Source organism: Dendrobium catenatum, unplaced genomic scaffold (assembly GCF_001605985.2).
Source record: "Dendrobium catenatum unplaced genomic scaffold, ASM160598v2 fragScaff_scaffold_55, whole genome shotgun sequence".
In the NCBI taxonomy this organism is placed as follows: domain Eukaryota; kingdom Viridiplantae; phylum Streptophyta; class Magnoliopsida; order Asparagales; family Orchidaceae; genus Dendrobium; species Dendrobium catenatum.
In genome coordinates, this window is record NW_021318517.1 from 333,732 (window position 1) to 347,504 (window position 13,773).

Sequence of the window (13,773 nt, forward strand, 5' to 3'; positions counted from 1 at the left end):
GGTATGGGCACATTGCTTCACAATGTTCCAGTCCCTATAAAGTTACCATAATAGAAGAGGTTGATGACGACGAGGAAGAGCCTGAAACTGATTTAGTTCATCATGTTGATGAAGAGGAGGATTCTTTCACTGAGGATGAACCTGTCACCCTTCAAGTCGTTAGATGTGCTTTGTCCCAACCGAAACCGAGTGATGACTGGAGAAGGACTTTCATTTTCCACACCTTTACTAGGATCGGAGATAAGAACTGTAAGGTCATTATCGATAGTGGAAATTGTATTAACGCCGTCTCTTCAGCAATGATTTCTAAGCTTAACATTAAGGCCACACCTCACCCAAACCCTTATAAGGTTGCATGGATTAACTCAACCTCCATGGAAATAAAAGATAGGAGCCTTATCCCGCTTGAGTTTAATGGCTATCAAGAGAAGATTTGGTGTGACGTGTTGACAATTGACGATAGGGCCAAATTATTCTTGGTCGCCCCTGGCTGTTTGACAACGACGTTCATATTTATGGGAGGACGAACACCTGCGTGTTTGAACACAACGGAAAGAAGATTAAATTGATTCCCTCTCAGCCCAAATCTGACAAGAGTGAAGTTAAGGCTGCCCCACCTAAACCTAATAAGGGCTTACACTTCTTAACTGCGAAAGAAGTGGGCATTGAACTTCACCAAGGATCACCCATGTATGCCCTGGTAGCTAAAGAAGTGGATGATGATCAAGAAGGGCAAATCCCAGAGGAAGTTAAGCATCTTCTTGAGAACTTTGCTGATGTCTTCCCCGAGGAGCTACCTGACCAACTCCCACCCCTTAGGGACATCCAACATGTCATTGATTTAATACCTGGAGCTTCCCTGCCTAACCTCCCTCACTACCGGATGAACCCAACATAGCACGCTGAATTAAAAAGGCAAGTAGAGGAACTTCTTCAACGTGGATTTATCAAAGAGAGCCTTAGCTCGTGTGTCGTTCCTGCCCTTTTAACTCCCAAGAAAGACGGTTATTGGAGGATGTGTGTTGATAGTCGTGCTATCAACAAGATTACTGTGAAATATCGTTTTCCGATCCCACGACTAGACGACATGTTAGACATGATGACTGGAGCAACACTGTTCTCAAAAGTTGATCTTAAAAGCGGATATCATCAGATCAGAATTCGCTCGGGTGATGAATGGAAAACGGCCTTTAAAACAAAAGACTGGTTGTATGAATGGATGGTTATGCCCTTTGGTCTTAGTAACGCTCCTAGCACCTTCATGCGGATTATGACCCAAGTCCTTCGACCCTTTCTCGGAAAATTCGTGGTCGTCTACTTCGATGATATTTTGATCTATAGCAAATCGGTAGACAAACATTTGGAACACTTGAAGCAGGTCTGTGAGATTTTGAGGAAAGAACAGCTGTATGCAAACCCTCAGAAATGTGTGTTTCTTACTGATAGTGTTACCTTTCTCGGTTTCATAATCTCATCTCGAGGAATTTCAGCCGTCGCCGAGAAGGTTAGAGCAATCAATGAGTGGCCTGAGCCTAGAAATATCAGAGATGTTCGGAGTTTTCACGGATTGGCCACATTTTATAGGAGGTTTATTAGAAACTTTAGCACTATAGTGGCACCCATAACCGACTGCCTCAAGAAAGGAGAATTTAATTGGACTTTAGCTGCAACGAAGGCTTTCGATGATATTAAAAAGAAAATGGTTGAAGCCCCTGTTATTCGTCTCCCTGATTTTTCTAAAGTCTTTGAAGTAACCTGTGACGCATCAGGAATTGGGATAGGAGTTTTATCCCAAGAAGGACATCCTGTGGCATATTTTAGTGAGAAGCTGAACGACATTCGTCAGAGGTATTCTACCTACGATAAAGAATTTTATGCGGTCATCCAGTCCCTTTGGTACTGGAGGCACTACTTATTGCCACAAGAATTTGTGATATTCTCGGACCACGAGGCCTTAAGATACATCAATTCACAAAACAAACTTAATGCACGCCATGGTCGTTGGGTTGAATTCTTATAAGAGTACACTTACACGATTAGACATAAGGCTGGATCTGAGAATAAAGCTGCGAATGCCCTTAGCAGGAGGCTAATGATTACTCAAGAAATTAGAACTGAGGTTACCGGATTTGAACGCCTTAAGGAGGATTACTTGGACTGCCCTGATTTCAAAGAAACTTACTCCCTACTGACCAGCGGAGAAGATCAAATAATAAATGATATTATGGCAGAAGATGGTTATCTGTTCAAGTCACAAAGACTTTGTATTCCCAACACTTTACTACGAGAATTTCTAGTTTGGGAGTTACATGCTGGAGGTCTAGCTGGCCACTTTGGCCAATCCAAAACTATTGCAGCGCTAGAGAATCGATTCTTTTGGCCCACCCTTAAGCACGACGTAGGAAAGCTTATAAAGAGATGTCACACCTGCCAGCTTGCCAAACAATGTAAGCAGAACACGAGCCTCTACACCCCACTCCCCGTACCAAATTGCCCTTGGCAGGATGTAAGTATGGACTTTGTATTAGGTTTGCCTAAGACCATTAGAAAGCACGATTCAGTCTACGTTGTCGTTGATAGATTCTCAAAGATGGCCCATTTCCTCCCCTGCTCTAAAACTTTTGATGCTTCTCGGGTTGCTAAGCTCTACTTTGATGAAATTGTGATACTTCATGGACTACCGAAGACTATTGTCTCTGATAGGGATGTTAAGTTCACGAGTTATTTTTGGAAAACATTATGGTTTAAGATGGGTACAAAATTACAGTTTTCCACAGCCTTCCACCCACAGACCGATGGTCAGACTGAAGTCGTTAACAGAAGCTTAGGAAACCTTTTAAGAACGTTAGTAGGTGAAAACCTTAGAGATTGGGATTCTAAGTTGCCCATTGCCGAGTTTGCCTATAACAATTCTGTCAACAGAACCACGGGTCTGAGTCTTGCCGAGATCGTGTACGGATACCAGCCTAGGCAACCTATAGATCTAATTCCCATGACACTACAGGAAAAATGCCGATTACTGGTGGTTCAAACCGGCGGTTTATGGACCACCGATTTTAATGGCGGTTTCGCCGGCGGTCCGACCGCCGGTTTTTACCGTCGGCCTAACCGGTGGTTTTGTTACGTTAAGCCGCTGGTACAAGCGACGGTCACATAACCGCCGGAAAACCGCCGGACATCAATATTGCCCGGCGGTTTAACGGCGGCTTGGTCCGCCGTTGATAAGTTATTTTGTTACCGGCGGTCGAGACCGCCGGAATACCGCCGGTAAATGCCCAAAAACGAACAGACCCGCACCTCGCATTTCATTTCTATTCTTTCCTTCTCTCTCTCGCTTCGGTCGCTCTCCCGTCGCCTCCGCCCGCATCTCGCTGGATCGAGCTCCGTTTGTCGCCGCCGACGAAGTATCTTCGACCGCCGACCCCACACTGGCCTCCTCTCGCTCGGTCAACCTTTGCTGTCACACCGGCCGGCTCTCTTTCGCTCTCTCATTCTCCGGATCTGATCTCGCCGGCTAACCTAGGTTTCGTGTGAGTTGAAGAAAAATCAGTAATTTAAGGTAATCTTTAACGTTTTTCTTTGATTATTTGTTCTCACTAGACATTTGCAAGAGTTTTTAAATAAAATGTATGATTTAGGTAGAAATTTACACATATGCAAGAGGTAATGTTGTAATCATTTGAGTAGATCTAAATTTTCTATTTATTAAGTGTTAATTTAGTTATGATAGATCTAATTTGTTGATTGTGACTTTGGTTTAGAGTAAGATAGCAATAGAGAGATTGAGAGAGAGAAAAGAGAGGGAGAGGGAGAGATAAAAGAGAGGGAGAGATAAAAGAGAAAGAGAGGGAGAGAGAGAGAGAACAAGAGAGATAGATAGATAGAGAGATATATGAGAGAGCAAGAGAGAGGGAGAGAGAGAGAAAAGAGAGGGAGGGAGAGAGAGAGAACAAGAGCATTGAGATGAGGAAGAGAGAGGGGGAGAGAGAGAGAGAAAAGAGAGAGAGGGAGAGAGAAAAGAGGGAGAGAGAGAGAACAAGAGAGAGAGAAAGCGATAGATAGAGAGAAAGCAAGAGCGATTAGTAGAAAGAGGGAGAGTGAGAGAGCGAAAGAGAGAGGGAGAGTGAGAGAGAGAGAAAAAAGAGAGGGAGAGTGAAAAGGGAGAGATATGGAAAAGAGAGAGGGAGATATGGAAAAGAGAGGGAGAGTGAAAAGAGAGAGGGAGAGTGAAAAGAGAGAGAGAGAGAAACGAGAATATATGTGAAAAGTTTGGAGTAGCTCCTGTGGTACATAAGATTAATTAGATAGACTTGCCTTATTTGATTTGGTCGCATAATTGTTAAATTTGATACATGTTAAGAAAGTTATAGGCATCAAAATGAACTTTTCATGAGTCATAAGTCTAGGTCATCTGAGTCAGCATCTGCATTTGCATTGCATTTACAAGAATTGCACAAAGAAATTAATAAAAGAATTGAATTGAGCAATGCTAACTATAAACTCAATGCGGACCTCAAGAGAAGGTTCAAAGAATTTGAAGTAGGAGATTATGCAATGGTTCGGATTCGTCCGGAGTGGTTCCCGCAAGGGACCGTTAAGAAATTACACGCGATAAGCGCGAGACCTTTCAGAATAATTTCTAAAATAAACAGTAATGCTTATGTACTTGACCTTCCCGAAGGTTTTAACTTTAGCCCCACTTTTAACATTGAAGATCTTGTAACCTATGAGGGTCCAGAGTTTAACCCACCCAATCCCTTACTCGATGAGCCTTATGAGTCCCCACCTGGTGAGATCCCCAGCCTACCCCCACTCCCAAAAATTCCCACTTTACCTACTGCGGAGAGGATTGAGGCAGTACTTAGCGATGAAATCATTTCTACTAAAGACGGTGGTCACCGAAGGTACTTGGTTCAATGGGCAGGAAAGCCAGAGACGGAGAACGTGTGGATCGACCGAGATGAGCTACAAAGATTTTACCCAGACTTGCTGGAGTGGTATGAGGCTTCTAGAGACACTCACTCGACGGGGTCGAGTTTTCTCCCACCTGGGGAGAATGATAGGGACATCACATTTCGACATGTGTACCATCGCTGGCGGCACAGATCGACGGCTACGAACCAGAGTCTGTATTTCTGATTTATTTACAGCTTATGTCATGTGCACTTTTTTTAGTTTTCCTAGTTTGCTCCTGAGGGCATTGTTTTGCTTATGTAGCCCTGAGGGCATTTCTGTCTTTTCAGTTTCTTTATTTTTGGGCCTCCTTATATGAGGCATCATGTATTGTAATGACTTAGTTTTTGGATGAAATGAAATTTACTACTTGTTCTCTTTGTGAGTTCCTCCTCCAAGATCTCTTAGTGAGTTCGCCAGAGAAGACTAGATCTCTTTGTGAGTTCTAGTTTTCGTACTAGCTAATCTTGCGAAAATTCAAAGAGAATATGCTTGAGGTTAGTAAATTCGTAGTCGTCAAATCCCCCATAAAATTCCATCTTTTTTTCTCCCCTTGCCCTTGCGGCCGCCTACTCCAAACATCCCAAGCCGCCGGCCACCTTGCTTCCCCCCATTTCGCCGGCCAGAAACACAGCCACCGCCGGCCAGCCTCCCGCTGGCCAACATCTGGCCACCCGTCGGCCAGATCCCTGCCGGCCAGCCCAGCCGCCCCTCTTCCCGCCACCCCCCACCATGAATTCCAGCAATTGAATAAACACCTTCCTAATTGGTGCCCATTCATTAACAAGCCCATTAATGAGATTAAAGCCAAATTCAAATTTCAAATTTGAATTCCCTCTCATTTCAAGTTTTGGGAAGTTACTTAAGCCACAATTAAATCTGAAATTAAAAAAAAAAATTCAGATTTAATTCAATTACTTACTTAAACTTGGGCCCCACATTCATAGCTCCTTAATCACTCCTCCTATCCTCATATGGCCGGCCCCCTTTATTGGCCTTCTCTCTCTTCCAAATGACATAATTACACCAATAAATCAGCCCAATTTCCTCCCATTGCTGGCCGCCACACCATCATCCCCGTTGGAATATTTTGAATTCATCAAATTAATTCCCTTCCCCTCTTCCAAAACTGAAATTATTCAGATTTCAGCTTTGTTTTTCTTGGGAGCCTTTCTCTAAGCATCATACAAGCACTCAAGGCAATTCCCCTCCTCACACCCGACACCTTTTCCTCTCGCTTCCCAACGCTTTGCATTCATCCTCCATGCAAGATGCATGGCGGATCGGAACTAGAATGGGGACTTGTGTTCGACGCTCACAGCAACCTCGACATCCAACAATCGCGCTTCGACGCGGGATTTGATTCCGACGACGATACCGTTGGACTACTTGATCGGATCTACCGACCCTCATAAACTGTCATCGACAAAACAACGTCAGACTCCGAGTGGATCATTGACGGCCGCCCACGCGCTCCCAAATCCGGCTTCTTCCCCAGCGACGAGTCCTCTCTGGATCACTTGTCTACTAGTTGGCAATCCGCTAAGAGTCTAACTTCGATTCTCCTCCGCTAGCCACCACTTTCAAAATGAGTGAAGGACTCCAAAATGAATGATCTAGATATTAAATTTGGGGCTTTGTTATTTCTAGCTATTTGCATTATTTAAATTTTGGTGTTATTTTGTGAGGCTCCTCAACTCTCTACATGTAATTTATTGTCATTGCTTAATCTATCAATGTCTTATTCTTAAACTCAACTTGAGTAAACAAAGATTTTTGGTAGCAAGCTAAAAGTCATTGCTTCTATTAATTTCTTAAATGCAATTCTTGATTCACCGCATGTTTGTTTCACATCAAACAGAGCAAGAGAATACTAAGTAACTGGTGTTTTATAGTAAAAATATTCAGAAAGTTGCCCTTTCTCTTTGATTACAGCTACTATATGTATCTTCCAGGGTGTCTGATCATTTTATATGCAGTAAAAACAGAAAGAGCATATTCTATACCATATGTCATATATTTAGTTATAAAAGTAGAGAAATACTAAGTAGTGGTAAAAAGGTTGAAGGTGGAAGATAGAAATAAGCCTACACTGTTGTATAAGGTAACGTGAGCCCAGATCAGGTTGTCTGCAACCATAGTCAATGTCATGCTTTGTACATAAGATGAAGCTTGTTTCGCATAGAATTTTTGTCATGGTACACGAAAGTTGGAATTAAGGTCTATGTCGGAAGTTCAAAAGAGCTAGGAGCGAATTAATGTTACAAAACTAATAACCAACTAACCTAAAACATCTTTTTTGGCTCAAAGAGAGAGGCCCAAGATCGACTCCATAATTTAACATGGACAATTAAAATCAAGCCCTTATCTTTAACAAGAAGGAATTAAATTCAACCTTGTCAATGTTGAAACAAACTAGCTCAATGTAAGTTACTTCTAAGAATAAATGCGAACCAAATTCACATACTTAAAATATGATTCATCAACAACTTTGTATGATTCACATTGGGGCTGTAATTTGACCCTCACATAGGGGTGTAAACAAGTCAAGTCGAGTTGAGCTCAAGTCACCCTTGACTTGAGCTTGAGCATGAGCTTGATTAATTAATCGAGCTCATGTTTGAGATTTATTCTACGAGTTTGAGTTGGCTAATAAGCCAACTCATTTATTATGAAAGAATGATTATGATATAAACAATTATTATAAAATATAATTAAAAAATGAGAAATTAAAAAAATAATTATAAATAATCACTTAATATAAGAAAGTGAGATATATTTAATAAACATTTTTTACAAATGTGTACTTAAAATCTTAAATGCTAATATATTTTAAGTAAATTTTACATTAATATTTTTTAAACGAACCAGCTCGTGAGCTAACGAGTTGAGTCAAGGCGGGTTCAAGTTTGATTCGTTAGCTCATCAAGCTCTACTCACGAGCCATTTATCGAGCCAAGCCCAAGCGGGCTCATGAGTCGGTTTGACTCATTTACACCCTTACTCCCGCATTCCTCAACCTCTATTAAAAAGATTTGGTGATCCGAGTCAAATTTTCAAAAGGTAGATTATTGAAGATAAAACACTACTTAAAGATTTTGCCTTTATTTTGCAGACTTTATGATCTAGTTTCATATTTTCCATAGGCACAAGCCCCAATGATTAATTATCTCTCCTAATAAAGAAAGAAAACTTTCGATTAAAACTAGTTGTTATAAGCTAAATGCTAGCAACAATTTAATTTGGGATTAAAATTTTACCTTTTTAAACTTAAAGTGAATGATGGGAACAATGATGGCAAACTTGATCATGATCGCATAATTCTATCGTCCCGGATTATCATGGTCCCCACTCGGTCAAAGGAAGTAGTTGAACCAATCTAAATGAAGGATCCTTGTAGAAAGTCATAAGTTCCTTCATTGAAGAGAATCTGACATACTTGAAGTAAATGTTTTTTTTGTAAAGAGGCAAATTTAAGTTCAACTTTAACTAATAGAGAGTTTTGTGCCTAATTTATTATTTATTTATTTTTTTGAAATGATGTAAACAAGATAGGAAATGGTTCACATGGTGATAACTCGATGGGGCATAAGATTTATAGTATGCTGATTCTCTTTTAATTTTAATTTTTAAAATTTATAGTAATAATACTAAGTTAAAAAAGATTACAATTTTTATTTTTTTGCAATTCCTTATTTTTTCACTCCTTAATTTACATGCCTTCATTACACGACTGGGTAAATTTCATGTTTCACCTTTGTGCGACAATTCAAACAATATGGTATTATTTTTAGATAACATTGATGTTTTGAACATATAAACACAGTTCGTTTTGTGAACTGCTTTCAGAACTCATGAGGGATATTATGAGTTCCTGGTGAAGCCCTTTAGCCTCACTAATGCCTCGACAACATTTCAATCTCTCATGAACAAGGTCTTCAGATCGTACCTCAGGCGATTTTTCTTTTTCTTGGTGTTCTTTGACAATATCCTAGTGTACAACATGACAGAGGAGCATTAGGAGCATTTGAGGCTACTAGAGGTGTTGCAAGAGCATCAACTAAGAGCTAACCTGAAGAACTGTTGATGAAGACATCAGAAGATCAATGGCTGCGATCTATAGTTTATTATTATTTTTTTGTCTTATGTACTAGTTTATCTTATATTATTGTTTTTCTCATTTTACCCTTAGGAGTGATCATGTGGTGTTGTAGCCCAAAGGGCATTTTAGTCTTTATTATTTTTCTTTTCATGAGGCCTATTTATAGACTAGCTTTCTTGTATTGAAGCATGATGAATATTGAATGAAATTTTGTTTTCTTTGCTTGATCTCTAAGTGAGTTCATGGGAGGAGAGACCCTAGATGGGTTAAAGCAATACCCGTCAACCTTTGGAGGAATTCAAGGTTCGCGGTTTTACGATCTCTTTGTGAGTTCTTGGTTCTTTATTTTAGTTTCCATCTTCCCTACCCACCTTCCTCTCCATATCCGCCGGCCAAAATCCACCCTCTTACCGAGCTCCACCACTGCATGCACCCCGACTCCAATCCTACCTTCTAGAAGCACCAAATTCCCCTCTCCAACCGGCGAATCAACCTTCCCCTCCTCACACCCGACATCATCCACCCAAGCCCCCATTGCCGCCGGCCTCCCCATTGGATCCACCTCAATTATGAGGGTTTCAATCATCATAATTCCCTTCCTAAATTAGCTACATGGAAAAAGAAAAATAATGACCCTTGTTTGAAATTTGAAATTCAAATTTCAAATACTTTAATAAGGAAGGTTTTTAAATTTCAATCTGATTTAATTTTAAATTAAAAAAGGTTGTTTATTCACTTTCCTATGTGGCAAACATCGCATACTCATCCTCCCCTCATGATGCCGACGGCCACCCATTAATGGGCTAAATCTTATTGCTTCCTATTAAGGCCCAATCCCACTTGAATTTGAATTCAAAATTAAAATTAAATCCCGCCCAAATCACCTTAAATCTGAAATAAATCTCAGATTTAATTCCTACCTGTAATTAATGCCTTGGTCCACATTCGTTGAATGTGGACACAATTTTCCCCTCCCTCTATAGGCCGCACTCCCCCCCCCCCTTAAAGGCCGCCCCCCCCCCCCCCCCAATGGGCTTTTAATGCGTTCTCCTATTGAATCCCCATCCACTTGAATTTGAATTCAAATTCAAACCCAATTTCCCTCCAATTCCACTTAAACCTGAAATTAATTGCCACTTAAACAAAATGCCCCCTAGCCTTCACCCTAATCCCTCCTTTTCTTCAACATACTGCCGGCTTCCCTATCTCCAAAACCACCGGCCTTCATCCTCTCCCATTTCCTTTTATTTCTCACCTTAATTAAGAAATCAATTAGCAAAGGAAACTCCACAATTTTGCTGCTACAAACCTTCCTGTTGCTGTCCAAAGAACTCATAGGGCTGCGGTGCAGCTTTTCTAAGTTATAACGGACGCAGTCCAGAATTTTGAGGCTTGCGAAACTGCTGTCCAGCTTCTCACACAAGCCCAAACTGCTGTCCCTGCTGTCAGAGGTGCTGCCCAAAGGATTCTGCAACTTTTCGTTGCTGCCCTGCCAATTGGAAAAGTCTTCGGCTGCTGTCCAAGGCCTACAGATTGTCAAAATTCTGTCACCAGACAGCTAGGAGGATTGTACTGCTATCCATTCATTTCTAAAGCATCCAAACGACCATGCCGGAGATCCGTATTTGTCTTCCCTTGGTAAACTTTTTTTCCCAGCTTATATCTTCCTAATTCACCTTTCAATTGTGGTTATACTTTGATCCACAAGCTCATGTCAAGCTCTTCACCGCTAAAGCTTAGAGAACTAGAGAGTAGAGTGAGGGATTCTTGCATTGTGTCTAATCTTATTGTTAGCATTGAGATTTATAGTTGAAAATCATTCATGTATGCAATGTTAGATTAAATTGGCTACTTTACGATCTTAACTCCTATGCATGTAATTTAGCCTAAGCTTGTTTCATCGCCTTATTGTTTTATCTTAAGCGTTTAAATCGGCTTAAGTTTTATTTAATATTGTTCTCGAAATATTAAGCGTGCAAATTTCCGTAAGCAACTCATCTTCACATGTACGTTTCACATCATATTTGGTATCAAAGCATGATAGACATGTATATAATGTAATTGAAAACATCCTAGGGTCTAGCCAAACATTAGTCTTAAAGTTCGCATGCATATCATCTTCTAAATAATTTTGATTCACTATTTTTGTTTGCTGACCATGCATTTCCTGCACATTTTTAGTGAACTTTTAAGTCAATTTCCCTAGTGTCTTGGTGCTGTCCTCAAACCGACAACTCTCCTAAGTGCTTAGGTTGCTTACCCCATTAGTATAAGCTGCTGTCCAAACTTTTCCTGCACCAATTAGTGGCCTTTAGGTTAGTCTAAGCTAGTGTTTAGGTACTGCCCACACTCTAGAAACCTTCCTAAATACTTAGACAACTTTATGTCCTGCTGTAGTTTGCTGTCCACATCATTCCTGCCCACATCTAGTGAACTGTAGGCTAGTTTTTTAAGTGTTTAGATGCTGTCCTCAACCTAACAACCTTCATAAGTGCCTAGGTTACTTAACCCACCATTGTAGCTTGTTGCCAAACAATTTTTTGTACCCTTTAGTGAGTTTAAGTGAACCTAACTTAGCGTCTAAATGATGTCCCTTACACCCAATCATCTTTGAGTGTCACTTGACGCTTCCCAATGGACCCGATAGGACTTCAAAAGAAGTTAGTCTTGTAGGCTCTCTAACTAAAACCACAAAAGAGGAACTGATAGGAAACACTTGGATTCCCTAGTGTTTCTCACCAAAACTGAAGTAGATCCGATGGAGACTGCTGTCCACAGCAGAAAAACACAACAAATCTGCTGTTTACAGCAGTTTACAGCAGAAATTCAGAGGAAATTGGAAAGAAAACTCAAAGCAAGATTTGTATTCCACTAGTAGAAGAAGAAAACAACAAAGATACAATTGATCCTCAATTCGAGAGGAGGATCGATCTCTCCCAAATCTCTAGACGCCGCTAGAGCCCAAAGAAAACCTAAATCTAAGAGATCTCAAATTTCAGCCAAATTCAAGATACTCAAACCCTAGGAAAAACATCTATTTAATGCATACAAATCAAAAGGAATTGCCTAAACAGTCCCTACGTTCAAATTTCCCTCTCAAAAAGCTCAAAAAAAACTTCCTAAACTGTCCCGCAAGCCGCGCGGTGCGCGCGGCCTCCGCCCAGGAGAAACAAATTGCCTATTTCGCGACTCGGCCGGTTCCGTGCGGACCGGCTGGACCGGTCTAACAGGAACATGTTGATTCTCCCCACTCTAGGTATGTGCCCCATTCGGTTAGTCATGTTAGTCGAAATATGCCCCACTCTGCTTATCAACCTAGACCTAAGTTTAAGCCACAACAACCTCATTTAGAGTCATATTACAGTCTACCCACGTTTGATGGTTTCTCGGACCCTTACTACTTTATGGAATGGGTTAGACAACTGGAGGACTATTTTGAATCATATCATATCCCTGAGTCCCACCAGGTTAGCATCGCTAAGTCTCACCTAAAAATTCAGTCTCTTCAATTTTGGATGAGCTTGGAAGATCATAAAGAGTCTCGCGGTGAGTACCCTACTTCTAATTGGAAAGACATGAGGCGAGAACTTAATTTAAAATACCGACACTCTACCAGTGACCAACCATCTGGTTTTAAGTTTAAGTCACCCTCTGTTCATTAAACCTTTGGGTGTTGCACTTTCAAGACCCCTACCCCTAGTGAACGTCATCTAGAGCAACACCCTACCTCTTTTGTTGGAACAAATCGTGGACATTACTGTGGTTGAGACCACCCATCCTTTAGTAACATCAGGGTTGATGCCCCACCCTATAGGTTTTCTCCTAGCCTCAATGGCCGACCCTTTATTGGGTTTTTTGTTGGATCAGTCCCATATAACTCCCCACTTGGGCCGACTCCTAGCCATCCTAGTCAACCTTTAGTCTCCCTAGCCCTTGACCCTGCAAGTGTAATTATAATAAAGAAATGCATTAAAAAGAAAAGGTCCCCTGAACCTGAGACTGAGTGCATCCATTTCGTGGATGCTAATGATATCACTAATAATGAAGAATTCTTTGAGGATGAGACTGAAGTGATTGAATCACACTCCCGGCATGACTTAAACCCTAAGCTAGGAAAGTTAGAACCTTTAAACGTCGAAACCTTAGCCCACTCTGATCCTAGTCTCCTCGAGGATATCTCATTGGATAAGGTCTGCCTGGATGATATTAACTTGATCTCGAAAGGAGCTGATTTGACCGTGAACACCATAAAATTAAATTCAGAAGTTTTTGATTTAATCGTATCTCCTACTGAGATGACTCCGAATAATTCTGATTTAATTTCAGATTTTGATGGCGACGTGGATAGTGTTGAGTTGGAATTGAGTCAATTAAATTTACTACCTGAGTTAAACCCCAATTTAATTGACCCCGAATCCATTGATCTTAGGGTTATCAACAAATCTGATTCTATTGAGGATAGTAATATGATTTCGGAAGACAGTATTTTGAGTCTAAAAGTTTCTGAGCCTAATTTGAATAATGAACCTCCTCTTATTTTATTGGAATCTATTTTAGGAGTTGCTCATATAAACTTACATTTGAACGAGTGTGTCTTTCTTGATTGGACTTACCTCTCCATTCTTCATACCGACATTAACATTAGTGAGAGTTTTAGCCCATACTCTCATGACATTCCTCTAACTGTTGTGCCCACATATGTTTTGGACACTCTACCC

The 13,773-nt window shown here is 40.8% G+C and overlaps 1 protein-coding gene across 1 annotated transcript; it reads left to right on the forward strand.

Annotated features, from left to right (window-relative positions):
• The first annotated feature begins 1,015 nt into the window (after window positions 1-1,015).
• Window positions 1,016-3,157, forward strand: LOC110113127. Its single transcript, XM_020845563.1, has 2 exons — window positions 1,016-1,848; window positions 2,041-3,157. The coding sequence occupies exons 1-2, from the start codon at window positions 1,016-1,018 to the stop codon at window positions 3,155-3,157; spliced, it is 1,950 nt and encodes a 649-aa protein (XP_020701222.1).
• The last annotated feature ends 10,616 nt before the right edge of the window (window positions 3,158-13,773 follow it).